The sequence below is a fragment of the Ochlerotatus camptorhynchus genome, unplaced genomic scaffold (genome assembly GCF_037179485.1).
Source record: "Ochlerotatus camptorhynchus isolate MF236.1 unplaced genomic scaffold, CSIRO-AGI_Acam_v1.1 ptg000094l, whole genome shotgun sequence".
In the NCBI taxonomy this organism is placed as follows: Eukaryota; Metazoa; Arthropoda; class Insecta; order Diptera; family Culicidae; genus Ochlerotatus; species Ochlerotatus camptorhynchus.
In genome coordinates this window covers 1,388,423-1,404,834 of record NW_027040584.1, presented here as the reverse complement: position 1 = coordinate 1,404,834, position 16,412 = coordinate 1,388,423, and the positions used below count along the sequence as shown (strand labels likewise).

Sequence of the window (16,412 nt, the reverse complement as noted above, 5' to 3'; positions counted from 1 at the left end):
CGGTGTTTAATCAATCACCGCAAGGTTAGTGGTGGTGTTCCCCAGTACACAATGAAAGGCTGCCTGCAAGCAGCGAGCTGCAGCCCTCATGAGCATCCATAGAAAGAGGAAGAAGCTCCACCGCTATTGATCGGAATCAGTAGCTCTTCGTGAGCTACTGTGGGCCATCTATGTCAAGTTTGTCATACTAAATAGTATAAACAGAGAGAACCCCGCTCAAATTCCTACACAAAACACAAGTTCCTGCTGCAGTTAACAAATAAGATTTATTATACAAGACCACGTAGTCCTACGAGGGGCCTCATAGCCTAGTCAGTAAAGGCACGGTATTACACGGAAACAAATCCGATTCCATTTTCATGAATAAAAAATCATGAAATGAAAAAACTTGCCATCCCATGAAATCGTAAAAATGAAGCATGATTTCGTCATGGAAATTCATGATTTCATAATGCAGTGGAATCAAGACCGCTACAAGCGTTACACGTACTTGGCAAACCGTGTTCATAAATCGCACTACATAGATATCTCTTATACGTCTTTTGTCTTCCATCTTATACAAGTACTGATAGTCTAGTGGTTAAAGCATGGGTTTGATGTTCTCAAGGTTCTTGGTTCGAATCCAGTCTGATGCTGATGCAGTCTTATTCTTTTTGCATTTTTTGGTTAAAAGTTAAACCCATGAATTTAGCTCATGATTTCAACTCGGATGATTCATGATTTTGGGAATGTTTGCTGCGTTACGCAAAAGTTGCTCATGATATCATAAATATTATTCATGGTGTATTGTGATTCTTAAGAAAAATCCACATAATGCCCAACAACTTATGCGCCGATCAGTTGCGCGCCGGGTTGTGCGCCAGCTATCTTGATGAATATGTAAACAAACAAACGTCAAAAAAATCCGTATCGAACAGCAAATTTTCCGAGTTTGTTCTATTCATAACAGTTTCCAAATCCATACTTTCCATAACATTGACAAAATGTATCGAATTAAAGAAGAGGTACTTGGCCGTTAGATAAAACGTTATCGCGAAAGTGGATTGGTGGCTCGCAAAGAGAGAAGAAAAGTGTCCTTGCAGTGTGGAGCAGAGAAACGACGGTGGTTAATCGAACAGTTTAAAGAAAATCCGACATTATTCTTAGATGAGGCCAGGGATAGTTTTGAGAAAACTTTCAACTGCTCCATCAGTACGTCCTCTGTTTCCAGAATACTACACGAGCAAGGATATACGTGGAAAGTTCTAGAGCGTCGGGCGATCCAGGTTCAAGAATCTCAGATTTGTCATTTCGTCAATGAGCTGGCTGCAATAAACTGGGACCTACATCACCTTATCTTTTTGGACGAAGTATCGATCGACAACAGAGGTATGTTGCGGAATCGAGGCTACGCCAAGGTCGGCGAAAAATTGATTTACAGGGGTGAATTCAACCGCAAAGCCAGAGTATCCTTACTCTGCTTCTTGGGCCAGACAGGAATGAAGAACACGTACTTGACGGAAGGAACTTTCACGAGGGCAAAGTTCTTTGAATGTTGTCGTAGCTTTGCCAACAGTGGAGAAGTTTATCGACACCCTGGAGTTAATTCGGTTAATTCACTGCCATCGACGAATAGTTGAGTACCTCCGGTCATTGGGAATCCATGTTATCTTTTTGCCTCCGTATACACCGTTTTTCAATCCAATCGAGTATATTTTTGGATACTGCAAGAAAAAACTACAACGTGTCTACGTAGAAAATAGCTCTTCGGATCTCACAACAACCATTTCTGCGACGTTAAATACATTCACGAACTTTAACTGCACTCGTGTATTCCGCAAATGCGGATATCTGCCAGGTGAGAAATTCAATTCGGCAAACGGACTAAGTCAAAATATCGAATCATTGGGATTTGAGAATGTACGTAATAAGGATTAATAAACAATAAATCTAATAATCAAATGTTGTTCACCTTTTTTTATTTCATAAACTCAAAACAAAGAGATGTTCAATAAGCAACAGCTTCAATCAGTTGGTCGTCCCGAATGCGTATGGAATCGTTCGGAATCAGGATCAGCAAATCGTTATTGATGGTCGACATCCAAGCAGTCGGTCACTTCCTCGGCGAGTTTCTGCCCAAAGCTATCTTCAGATACAGCAATACTGCCAGACACATCTGCTAGCAATGAAGTGTTAGTTGCCTGCATCGTTTGCAATGCGGTCAAGCGCAATTGCATCGCCTTAGCATATGTCATAAGCTGGTCCAAATCTGCTTGCAGGTCATCCAACAATTGTTTATACCCTGAATTAACATTTTGGGCAATGCATACGTCCTGACGAGTGTGATTCAGCACGTTTTGAGAGCATGAGGGAACCGTCTGGAACAAATGTATCAGATGTTGGGGAGGTCCTCGCAACTTCAATTTCTCTCGTTCAAGCGCGTCTTTGGTCAGTAAGTACGAAGCCCATACAGACCAGTTGATGTCCGATGAAATGTAGGATAGCTTGTAGAGTTCCTTCAACTCAGTGGACAAATTACTGTTTGCCTGGTTGGATGCTGCTCCTGCTCGGTCACGCTCCTCCGGTTTTATCAGCTGCACTCGCAGTGTTTCGTACATAGCGGCTGAGATCACCGACTCCGAATAAATGTGCACAAACACGTTAATATCTCTGTTCAGAAATTTCTGCATTTTGTCTGGCTTTTCTAGCAACTGTAATGGTTTAAACGTGCGTTTCGAGGCTTTATCTTGGAAGGAGATGAACTTATCCATATCGCCGACTTCTGGGTTCAAATCATCATTCCAGTGCACGGTAAATTGATCAGCATCTCCACCAGCGAAAGATTCAAACACGGTCTCTCTGCGAATGAACTTTTCACAGTAATCCCATACAGTTTGCATTACCTCCTCAGCTGATTCACAGTTCACTTGCACTTTTCCCACAGAAGGACCTTTTTTGTGGCCCTTGAAGTTTCTGATGAATACAGTTGCTGGGAATCGAAATATTTGTTTTGGCTCCGCTTGTTCACTTTCACTTCCAGGGCTTCCGGGCGAAGCAGAATCCAGTGTATCCTGGAACGATCGTTTTGCCTGCTGCACATTTGATGGTTCTGCTTCTGCTTCCTCCTCCAGAAATTCTACCTCGTAGTCAACCTCCCGTCCCTCCAGTCCTACAAAAGTTGGAGACATATGCATGATGGCACATCTGAAAAAGAAACACTTATTATGAAATGCATTTCATTTGAATTGATACGAAAAATATTTTACCTGCGATTCAAAGCCGACGTCGAACGGGCACAGCAGAAATCAAATGAAGCCGCTACACGCTAACTTGAAAGTACCCATTAATGGTTGAAAAAGACCCATTTTGAAGAAAAGTGGCTTAACTCATTTTGAGTAAATTTTTTACCCATTCTTCAAAATGAGTCTTTTTTTACTCATTAATGAGTACTTTCAAGTTAGCGTGTAGGAAAAATGAGTTGACAGTTTGTTTTGTTTTGTTTGGTGAAGGGTAACTGATGGGTTGTTGACTATGTACGATTGCAAGTAATTTTTTTATTTGTTGATTTGCAACTGTTTTATGTGAAATTATGATTCACTGGCCCGAAATACATATAGGTAATAACGAGTTGAAGCTTTAAGAAGGGTAACGTCAATATTTAAAGACAATTTTTGAAGCAATATAAGATTTCGTTCGAGTCAACTATCAGTCACATACCCTTGCGCACAAAAGAGTGACAGCTGAGCAAATCAAGCTTTTGCTAGAATTTCTCGGGAACCACAATAATAGGCTAGTCAAGTAGTGAGCCAATTTAAAATCGTTAGTTTCGTATTGATTGTTGGTCTTATTATTTTTGAATTTTTTGGTTAAAAGTTAAACACATGAATCTAGCTCATGGTTTCAACTCGGATGATTCATGATTTTGGGAATGTTTGCTGCGTTACGCAAAAGTTGCTCATGATATCATAAATATTATTCATGGTGTACACTGGAGTCGCTTTTTACGCGGGTGATACGTCCCGCGTAAAAAAAACCGCGTGAATTCCGGAATCCGCGTAAAAAAGACCGTGTAAAAAAACCGCGTAAAAAGCGACTCTAGTGTATAACGATAAACCACGTAAATTGTGAAATCCGCGTAAAAAAAACCAAAATCCACGTAAAAAAAACCGCGTAAATTCCAAAATCCGCGTAAAAAAAACCGTGTAGATTTCGAAATCCGCGTAAAAAAACCGCGTAAAAAAAACCGTGTAAAAAAACCGCGTAAAAAGCGACTTCAGTGTATTTTTATAACATGAAAATACGCTGTGTTCATGAAATCATGGGTCATTTTTCTCATTTCGGAGATCGGATTTTTCCCGTATACCAAGCTGGAGGCGGCGGGATCGATTCCCGGTCCGGTCGAGGGAATCTTTCGGGTTGGAAATTGTCTCGATTTCCCTGGGCATAGAGTATCATTGTGCTTGCCACACAATATAAAAATTCATGCATTGGTATTGGCATCGAATGCTCTGGAAGTGGATTAAGAACACTAAGTTGAGAGCACGCAATAAGCTAATATGCGCTAAGCAATAAGCTTGAAATGCGAATAAGAAGAAGAAGACGTAGTCCTACTTCACCATTGCGTACAACCCCATAAGGCTGTCTCTTGTAGTTTTTTTTTTTTGAGTGCACGAAGAGAAATTCATGATCCTGAAAACAATAACAATCTTGCTTCCTGGCAGCGGCTCAGTTTGTTTATTTCCTTCATAACACAGAAAAAAAAATTACCCTAAATTTAAGTTCTTTTTACTTAATTTTGGGTAATTTTGAATTTGAATCCCACTGTCACTTTTTGTTGTTGTCAAAAACGGAACGAGAGATTCCGAATGAATATCGTTCAATTGATGAATCTACGTTACGATCGACCAGTAGATCGAAATGATGTGAAAATGATAATGACGTTTTGCTAGCTGTCAAATCGTATGGAATACTTTTTAGTACATCATCATTTTTGTGGTTTTGGATTTCAAACCTAGGTGTCGCATGCACTGGTGCAGTTTTGCGTAGATTCATCAATTGGCATCTTGCAGCAAAACTATGACAACACATGCGAACTCTATCCGCGGGAATATGAACTAGTACATGGATGATGTTTGTTTGAATTCCTCTTGAGAGTGAATGGACGCAATTGATGAATCTACGCGAAACTGCACCAGTGCATGCGACATCTAGGTTTGAAATCCAAAACCACAAAAGTGATGATGTACTAAAATATTCCATACGATTTGACAGGTAGCAAAACGTCATTTTCGTTTTCTCATCATTTCCATCTGCTGGTCGACTGTAACCTAGATTCATCAATTAATTATATGATTTGAGTAGTAGCTATACTGAAGATCCGAGAGATGTCGCCCATTCAGTGGTAGGAAAACCATTTTTGCAATATGGAGAATATCAGAAAATCCACGATTTGTGACTAAACATGCTTTCACAGAAGGAAACAAATAAACGAGTGTTTACCTTATCACCATAGTAATGTACTCGTGCAATTGTTGTGCATCTAAAATTGCCCATAAAGACGATAATAAATAAAAACTGAAAATGTTCATGTATTTCCAAATGGTTTCCTACCATTCCCATACATTCGAAGTGACTGGCCCTCTGGATGTGGATGATATCAAAAACAACAAAACGTGATTAATTACAAAATCATTTAGTTTTAATCAAATAAAGCTCATTTGGAGTAAAAATGGCAAATCAGATAGGAAAAACATGATTGAAGCAAATGGATGCATTTCCTATGTTGGTATAATACAAATTACAAATACAAATAATACAAATACAAATTTGTGGTAAATTTATTGTTTTGAAAACGCGCTGTTATCAAATTACAAAAGTTCTCTTCCGGATTAGTTTCAGATGACGATATTAGAGTTAATTACTAGAACTCAATGATTTGAAAGCATATTCAATATATTTAGATCGGGAAACGCGTCGTATTTGTCGTGCACCGACACTGTTCAGGCATGGGGAATCACAAAAAGTGAAAGGACAGCTCCTTGGGGTGCAAAACGGACTGATGACCTCTGCAAGTACAATGTTAGTCCTCGTTTCCATAAAAAGAATAAAACATTTTACTTACCTACAACGTAATCGTATGTAGCAAAATGCTTACTGCACACTTTTGCATTTGACGACGGTGTTTTTCCACTTCGTAATACTTTTTTCCATTCTTTGTACCTGTCCTTGTCCTTAGGAAAACCATGCAGATGGACATTATTTCCAGCTCGCAATATACATCCAAAGACAGAACAGATGCGATTACTTCTAGGTTTAAACCAGTTCTCGAAATAGGAATGCTCTCTCAGGTACCCGGGAACATCTTGCACTTCACGAACGCGCCGTCGAGGATATTTGACCAGACGCTTCACATGGGTATAGCGTTAGGCTTCAGATAAAATGATTTAACTGAAAGATAATATTGATTATCGATGGAATAAATAAACGCTTCTTCACGGGTTCTTGCCGGTGACGAAATCATCTAGCTCAAAATGCTTAGGACAAATTCTCAATCCAGCGGTGCTATCACCTTTCGTCATTTGAAGAGCTTTTTCCATTGTTGAAGCGGACGCAGAGTTTTCCGAGAAGGGTCTTTAGCACTTTACTGTGGCATGATGAAATGCAGCAATACCCGTCCTGTTTGATAAACGGCGGTGAATCGGGTAAATTCCGTGACGGGTCTGCGGCGTGTATCTACAATATAAACAGCATCATGATAAAAAAACAACATTCGGTTAAAATCTGTTACAACTTACATGTGATAAAATCAATACCCCGGAAGGGATTTTTTCCCATTTTCTCCCTCTGAGGACGATGAAACTGCACCACTTATTGAACACTTTATTATTTTTTGCTGGAACTGTAAACAACAGCGTCGAAGATCCGGGTCCACTTCGGTTTTTGCATCCCGGAACAACACAATTATGCAGATCATCCATATCAGACAATTTGAGCTGAAATAAAAACAATATTTTTACCATCAAAACACATATATAAACGGGGGGGAATACATACCATGTTGAAGCCCACTACATTTCCTACGCGAATAAAGCAGTTTTCCAAGTTAATGTATTTAAATTTAACAAAAAATCGTGAAACTTTTGTGTTTGTTAACAAATTTCTTCCCGGTCTGACAGCTTTTGGCGAACGATCATCACAAACACCTCAGCGTCTCCTGTACGTCGTTTTGACGTAAATGTCTCAATAAGCTACTCAGTTCGTGTTTGGCTTTCAACGTTAGCAGTTAAGCTCGTGCCGTGTTCTGTGTGTGCATTTTGTCTTCCCTTTGTTTGTCCGTGCTGGCGTTTCGCCTCCCGGACGAATGTTGTCATCGTCGTGTTTGTGCGTTGAGGTTGTGTTTCAGGAATGCAATCGAAGTGTGCCGTGGCCGCTATTAGACGCGTGAGTTTTCGGTGGCTGGAGTTTTTGGTTCTGATTTCGGCGTTGGCCGTGAGTTGATTCGTCCGGTGAGGAGCTGGCGTCGCGAATGATTGGTGATGGAAAGTGGATGCAGTCCTTTTTTTCTCTGCTGAGATCCCTCTAGTTGGAGCAGCTAGAGTGTATTTCGCGGTTGATGGGGTTTGCACTGCTGTGTGAGAACCGAAAGGCAAGAGTGCTGTTTTTAACACCGGTTGAAGAAGTAGCGGCAGCATATCTATTGGAGCTCTTCGAAATCATCGTGATGTCATGGATTCCTTTGCAACATAGCGCGTGAAATATTTCCTTTATTTTTCTCGTAATTCCATTCTATTGTTAGTCATGTTAGTTATACATCACACTTTACACTTTACATTTACATCCTTACATTACTAGTAATTAGAGATAAAAATATATATTTGCTTAATATAACCTTGAAATTTAAGTGTTACATCCACTTGATATCGTGAGCTGAGGAAACATGGAGCTGCATCTTATTATATGTAAAATAATTATTATTTTCATTGCAGACTATCAACTAATTTATCTTTATAGGTTTAAATTCATTATTTCATATTTAATGTTCTGATATATTTCATTTCTCCATTACATATATTTTCGTTATATAAATAAATACTGGATTGGGAGGGAGCATCAGGGTATCATTTAACCTGGAACTGGACGATGGAGTGGTATGACAACCGAAGTCTAGGAGGGAATAAACACTATCATTTTCTTTATCCTACCGATTCGATTGTGGTGGTGTTAATTCTACTTCAACAGTTTCAGTGAGATTGACGCGCCATCCTTGTACAAACCATCCTGTAGGAAGCTTAATAAGTATTGCGAATTGTGTTATTCGATCTGTTGGATCATATCGTTGGAAGGAGATTCTTAAATTCCCCTGGATTTCGTGTAAGTGTCTCTGCTTACGGGTCCGCACCTCCGTTTTTGGCCCTTCATACAGCGATATTGTTCGGTAGCTCAAATTGATCTTGCTATTAAGTTGAGCTACATACAATACAAGATCTTTGAAGGGATGGTGGCTACCTTACATACATACATTACATACATACACTATCGTTCAATAAGCTACTAGTGAGTATATGAGATATTCTCAAGTTTGAGTTAGTTGAACTTAATTTAGGGTAGAAAATACTCACGAGTAAGTAATTATTTTTGCCGTAGTCAAATGTAAACTACTATAAGCGGTTTACTGAAAAATAGCTTATTGAACGGAATATGGGAGATGAGTGAAAAGAGCTTAATTTTGGGTATTTTTCCGGTTCCGTGTACCTCTCTTCCATAAAAAAAAGTATGCACAAAGGTGATTGAACTTCTGTTCGATTGCAATACTCAAATTTAATCTAGTAATAATAAGAAATCTTCGAAAAAATTCTAATGGTATTGTTCGATTGGCTGAGATTTTGACAATTCATTTGGCTCAAAACATTCTCTCCGCCCATCTCTCACTCTGAGAATTTCTAGTGGAAACTAACGGTTTTAATTTGACTCCTACTTGAATAGCCTATTGGTCCCAAGCAAATCGATTAACGTATCCCATTCTAGTCGAAATTCTAGTACTACACTATGTTTGTTTTGATACGCTATGAAAGTTTGACAGATAAAATGAGCGGTTCGTGGATTTTCCTATGTTTCGACATTTTTATCGATCCCGCAGACATTCATCTCGATTTCCATACAAAGTCCCACCAAGGGGCGCTAAGATGGTGATTTTTGCAAATGTAATCGTACTTATTTAAAATAGTTCCAGCGTACCAATTTTGATGAAATTTTGGATTTCGGTTCCATTTTAATTGCAGATACCAAATATGTATTTACCTCAATACCCCTAAACAACCCAATTCATCATTTGTTTGCGTTCATTCGATTAAAACATTTCAAATTTATAGCAATTTGTATTTGGGGACTGAGTTTAGAGGCGGATTAGCAGTAATGCTGTTTTAACTAGTCCAGGTTGAGCGACCAGAGCTTCCTGATGGTTTGGCCGGGTGGTGGCTCTTTTGATGTGCCGGATTGCGTGCCTTAGTCTGGAGCTCTATAACAGGAAATTTTAGTGAAATTTCTATCTTCAAACTAACTTGCACATCTGGAAGTCAATGCAGGAGTGCATTCAACATTTAACATTTACCAAGAAAAATTTAAAAATCAACGTTAAAACACCGGCAGCCACCATATTGGATTTCAAAATGTCGCCAGAGATGGATTCCTAGACCCTACACGTCACCTCGATTCCAATAATACCCATATTGTGAGGTATTTGACATTGTTTTTATAAAACTTTTTTACGAATTAAGTCCCAAATAATAAACAAATTAAAATTTTAACATTAATATTTAAAAAATGAAAATTTCAAATGTAAAATTTATAATTGATCATTAAAAATTTCAAAATTTAAATTACGCATTAAAAATTAAAAATAGCAACAATTAAATCAATAACATTTTAAAATCTGTGATTTAAAATTCAACATTTTAAATGCTACATTTTGAATTTAAACATTAAAAATTTATAATTTAAATTCAATATTCAACAATCTATGATCAACTATATTTATCATTTTACATTGATCATTTAACGTTTACCATTTGACATTTTACCTTAAAATTTAAAATTTATTAGTTTGGGTCAGGCATGGAAAATCATCTGCATTCATTTCGGACATTCATTTATATTCATTTGTCCCTAACTTTTTTCATCAACAGAATTTCGCCAAATAATGCATGGAGTTTTTGCAGGCTTTGTTATTAGCTACTATTGTTAACAACTCAAATCCGTATCTCTTATGCATCACGAACTAGATCGAGCAGAACTTGCAACTGTTTTTCAGTTTATGTATTTTACATTCACTGAAAAACAGTAGCAAGTTCTACTCGCTAGGTGAAACGGATGGTGGTTACTCTGGCGAATCACTAATGTGCCCGATTCTGGTAACTGGCAATTATCTACCAGTATCTTGTGCCAATTTCTCGCCGGTGGCAGCACAAACAGCATAGAGAGTTGCAATTTCCGCTGCAACGTGGCCCTTCCACAATGGCCTCTCCAAAATGGACTCTCCAATTATGCCGGGCTTGTCCTTTGACCTCGGACAAAATGGTGCTCGCTCCAGGACAATCGCTACCAAAGATAAAGAAAAATGCCCTTTGTGGACCTAACCACGCATATTTGAACCACGCCATATACATTTAGTAAGCCTGCCCCTTTTCAAACCAAACCAACCGCATTTTTACCCATACAATACATTTTTTTCACAAATTTACAATAAATGTACGTAAATTTACCTTTTTGTTTTAGGATTAACTGCACAGTATCAGTCAACCGTCAGTTTGCGGTGACAATTGGTCGAACTACCCTAACATTTAAGAACAATATGAACACATTTTTTTCAATACTAATTTTTACAGCTAACACTACCAACCCCTTTTACTAACGATATTTTTTAATCACGACTGACACTATTAACTTTTCGTTTGACTAACCCTAGATCTGTAATTACAACAAAACACGCTATTTAAAAAACCACACTACACATTTTTACCTCGCCCTTTCAGCGAACCTTTGGGAAAATTAGCACGTCGCGCACTGAGTCTATTCCCGAGTGCGGTTGGAACAGAATTAAATTGACTCCTGCTAGCATGCCAAGCAATTACCCGCAAAAAACCACGAAATACGAGCAGACCCGAAATGTTGCTGTATTTACATATTTATTTCACCCGTCGTTTTCGCATGAGCGCCTGCTGTCACCCGGTTTGATGAGAGTGAGTGATGCCGCAGGCGAATGGAAAGGTATGGGAAAGTGAGCGACCAAAAGCAGAGTTGGATTCAGGACGACCATTCTACAAATTTGTAATACAGTTAATTATGAGTCCGCTTGTGATAGAGTCACAAGCCCACATTCTGGAACCATCGGTTACAATTTGGATGAAAATGGCTTACATAGGATTGGCACGAAGCAGTCATGGGATCTACCTATGGATGGTTATCCACTGTAAACCACCATTTTCTCTCTTTATTTATACAGCTATTCCACTTCAGCGCCCACATTCATCAAGATTCACCTTTCGACAATGGGAAGCTGCAGAATTCAGGAATATGTATCACCGTTGAACATCTTTCTTTGACAGTTGGGGAATAAACACAACAAGGTTGCTGTGTTACTGTGCCTCGCTTGTTGAGCAACTCGAGTTACTCAGAGTTGCTCAAAATCAACTCAAATTTTACTCATGATAAAAAAGCTGTCTTGCCCCCAGGGCTACGCCTATGGCTGGAAGATTCAGCAGCATTACTTAGCTGGAAAGTTTGTTTATCTTTCATCAAGTCCAAAATCAGCAAGATTTAACCTGGGGGGAACGTGCTGTCAAATCAGCCTACTGATCATTCTTGTATGAAACTGGTTCCAAACGTAAACAAACGCTGTAGGTTTCTTATGGCTTGTTTACGTTTGGAACCAGTTATGCGAGGTAGGCGACGATTGTTCGTATTTGACAGCCACCTCCGCCCCTTGGATTTAACTGGTTAAAACTTTATCACACAAACGTTCATGTAAAGTTCCATAACCATTTCAGTTAAAGTTTAGCAGGGATCATAAACAATTTATAACCATTATCGGTAAGGTCAAGAGATGGTTCGCGTTTATGCGGGTATATCTACATAGCTTCATATCCCCTTATGCTTACACTGTCGTAAACTGAACAATACATGGCCTCCTTACAAGCTAAACGCCATTACCCGTCCATTGTCCGCTTGATGACAAAGTTCACCGACTAATACAATGTCCATCTTTTTCAGGTGTACCTTTACTCGCCGGCTTTTGTGTACAAGTACGTCAGCAGCAATGGAATTGCCCTGGTACAGCTGATGGCCTACATCAGCTCCTGCTGCAATCCGATAACCTACTGTTTCATGAACCGGCGCTTCCGGCAGGCGTTCCTTAACATCTTTGGCTGCTACCGGCACCGGTAAGTTGATAGCAATTTTTACATAACCTTTCACCGTCAGTCACTGATGCACTGATAGTTTTGCTGTTGATTATTATGCCCAAGACTAAAGAGCATAAAGCGATGATCTCTCATCGATTTGACAGGTTTCCAGCTCGATTGGAATGACATTTTCTATTACTTTGACAAGTGATTGATTGTCACCTCTTAATCTATTCCTAGATAATCATGACACTTAATTATTGGAAACAAAATTAATGAGAGACGATGATTACTTGGGTTTTGTCAAATAATGTAAATACTATTGACCTGTGCAGCGAAGAATTGAAAACCAGGAAGCTTGCGGCTTACACAGTAGGCTAGTGTATAATTATAATTGAATAAACGTTCATATTATTGCTCATCAAGTGGGACAAAGGGTCAGCATGTAAAAAAGCCGTTTGGGATTGAGTGAATGTCGAAAATCATACGTACATAGCGAATGGACCAATTCGAGGCCAAAGAGCCAATTTTTGACTCGACCTTCTCCGATTTGCATGAAACTTTGCATAATTTTGAAGTTTAATTTAAGTTCGGCCATTTTGAATCTTTATTTTTTTTTTTTTTTTTTTACACAAAATGGCGTCATTGACATTTTTTCATAAATTGTACACCAAAAAGTAATTTCTGATTAACATGACGTCTGAAAAAAGTTATATAGAAAATAAAAGTCTTTCTGGGAAAAATTAATACGGTAATTGTTTATAGTAATTTTGAGTAAAGCTCATAAAAAATGCAAACTTTTGGAATATTTAAAACCATGGACACTTGAAAATCGACAAAAATCGTAGAACATCAACATTTGGTCATATTTTTAAACTTCTTGCTAACAAGCTTTGTTTATGTTATTTGAGCATAGATAACGATTTAAAATTACTCAAATGGTGTTTTATGTGTAGAAGTTACATGCAACAGCGATCTAGCAAAAAGTTTCAAAATTGACCAAAAGTTCTTGTTCATCGATTTTTGTGAATTTTCAGGTGTCCATAGTTTTAAATATTAAAAAAGTTTACATTTTTATGAGCTTTTGAAAAAAATATATATACTTAAATTGAAGGTATACTTTTTGAAATATTCAAGTTAACACTTTATTGGAATTTTTACTCAAATTCAAAACAGTAATACCAGAAAGACTTAATTATTCTCTACAACTTTGACTCAGACGTCATTTCGATCAGAAGGGGCATTTTCATGCTACAATTTATTTAAGAATGGCATAGACGCCATTTTGGTGAAAAAAATACAACATCCAAAATGGCCGAACTTTTGCAAAAATGTCAAAATGATTACCCATAACACACAATTATGCAAAGTTCAATGCAATTCGGAGAAGGTCGAGTTTTTCCGATTCGTCTTTTGCCGTGGAACTGCTCAGTGTAGACGAGGATGCCGTTCTTTCTGCCGAAACCACAAATGCGTACGGACATGGGTATTTTTCACTGGTTATGTGATTTATGTAACGAGTGTAGCTATTTACATCGAAATTAAACGTTAAATTCAAGTATGTATACTTAGTGACGAGTACACATGTACCTACAAAGAATCCGTGAGCATACAAATTTTAATATTTAATTGCGAGAATTCCGTCGGTGATTGGCACTAGATTGCGCAACAGAGACCGACGTTAAATAAAGGAAAAAATAAATGCGAGAATAACCATCGGTTCAACCCCCAACATGAGTCAAAGCGTTTTCATTTCGCCATAATTTATGCCACCTGCTGCTGACGTGCCTCCATCTCGGCCGGCACTGCGGCATCGTCCGTCAGTGAACACAACTTCCGTGTTAGGTAGTCGTGACACCCGACGTGTTTTGGCTTTTATATTTATTTGCAAACGCCTACCACACCATCCTACCCTTTGACGGATGCTTCAATCGTCCCCAGCACGGAAGGTTAGTCTAACATGAGTCTAACGTTAGTCTAACACGTTAGACCATTAGACTAACATTTGGTCTAACGTTAGTCTAATGTTCGTCTAATATTAGACTGATATGACACAATCTGTTAGACGTTACAGCTCTTTTCGATCTAACATGTTAGTCTAACGTGAGACTAACGTTAGACATTTTTTTGTATGGCTGGTTAGACGTCGTTAGACCACCTCTGTGGTGGAATTTATGCTCGTTTATTTACACTCTGCCATCCGAGCACGAAGTTTGACATTTCGCTTTCGTTTAGCCAGGGTGTAAATCTAGATCAACATTTGAAATAGACGGAACAACAAAACGTAAACAATGGTTTTAAACGCAAATTTCTCGAGAAAAAAAAGCACATCCAAGCAAAATTCTACACCAGCAGGATGGCATTGTTAGTTTGCGAGGGTCTGTTTTGATTCTCGAGAAATTTGCATTTAATGTCATTGTTTACGTTTGGATGATTCGCCTTTTTCAATTTTTGGTCTAGAAATAAACAAGCATAAGCGATTATAACTTTTGCTTTCGCACCTTATCAGTTGAGTTTAGTGCATTTAATGTTTTAATTGATTTAACGCGAATAAATAATTACCGAGAGCTTCGCCGGACCGAAATCCATCATTAAAGAGGGAGATACAGTTATTATCTCACAGTGACGAACGTGTATACGCCATCCAAGCCGTCCCGAAAATCAACAACAATTATTTTTGAATTTATCTAGTACGACTTCCAGACGAACTTTGGCGCCCTGAAAGTGAAGGAAGTGGCCAGAATGGATCGAAGGTTTGACTACTTCAAGTGTGTTTAAGTAGGAAACTAATCTGCATTTCCTCGAAATTTTATTAAATGGAACTTTACAGGCTAGGCATGCAGCCTAATCTGGAACTGATGACGCAGACCTTGCCGCATCGTAAGCAGATTCTCTACACGCCGGACATGCGACTGATCCTCTTTACCTTTGACTTCCATGAAGAACGGATTCAGAAAGCTCAGAATGAATTTAACTCACATGGGCTGGTTGATTACGTAGGTGCACACCGGGACGTTTGCGAGGAGGGATTTGGTTATGCAAAGCTCTTGAGTTGTCAAACTGGAAGTGCTCCAGGACGAAAATCGTACCCGTCATGAATCTGGGTTTAAAGCAGAAGAATGGATTCGATGGATGGATTCGAAAGATGCCAAGTCACCGAAGGAGATGAAAAAGTACATCACTTCCAGCGCACCAAGCACGATGGCCGGACACACGGGATATTTAACGGTAGCGGAATTGCCTCCGCTGTTTGCGCGGTAGCTTTGCCCAAACAAACGGCACATATTTCCTAAGGTGCTCTAATGTTAATTGTCCTGACTATCGGTTTGATAAGATAAATACACTGATTATTTTTCAATTTGGTAGAATATAAGTTTTATGTTACTTAAAAGTGTTCGCACGGTATGAAGGGTGAGCGAAGAAAAGCGAAAAGATTAATTTAGGTTGAATTTAGCTACAAACTATGGAATAAATATCTCCGACCTGAAAGACATTAGACTTCAGAAAAGCATTTTGAGATTTGAAACTTTGGGGGTTAATGAAGTTTATGAGACAAAAATAATTGTCAAAACTTCAAGATAGAAAGCCCTGACCTGGCAAAAAATAGACAATCTCTGACTATTCGAGAGAGTATTCAATGATCTTTTCGAGCTAGAAAATCGTAACCTTGAGGACATGAGAAGTGCTTTAAATTACAGTACATGCTGACATTTTTCAATGGATATCAGGATGGCTCGTTCTTTGGAGCATCTTTAATTTCTTTTTTTATATAGAAAGCTAACATTATGCTCAATTGAATTTTAAATCATTAAAATAGATAGATTAATGCTAGATTAATCTCAAGATCAAAGGAGGAGGCAATTGGGGCGGGCCATTGCCCCGAGCCCTTTAGCTAGCCCCCAACCCCCCCCCCCATTTTATGTATAGCAAATAATTTTCGTTTTACGTTCAATCATGACATTTAGTTCTGAAAATCTAATTTAATTTTATACGTTGGTCTGCCAATATATCTGAGCTTGTTGCAACTGTTGAGTGGTG

General features: G+C 38.6%; 2 protein-coding genes across 2 annotated transcripts in view; one reads left to right on the top strand and one right to left on the bottom strand.

Annotated features, from left to right (window-relative positions):
• Positions 1–16,412, top strand: part of LOC135698749 (putative tyramine receptor 2) — a 231,534-nt gene that overhangs the window by 197,259 nt on the left and 17,863 nt on the right. Inside the window, exon 8 of the mRNA XM_065218876.1 lies at positions 12,244–12,413. Within this exon, the coding sequence (XP_065074948.1) occupies positions 12,244–12,413 (170 nt within the window). The remainder of the gene's footprint in view (positions 1–12,243; positions 12,414–16,412) is intronic.
• LOC135698780 (uncharacterized) lies at positions 1,980–12,191 on the bottom strand. The gene is made up of 2 exons (XM_065218917.1): positions 12,184–12,191; positions 1,980–3,183 (listed from the first exon to the last, which is right to left on the bottom strand). Exons 1-2 carry the CDS (start codon positions 12,189–12,191, stop codon positions 2,064–2,066), a joined length of 1,128 nt encoding a protein of 375 aa, XP_065074989.1. The 3' UTR covers positions 1,980–2,063.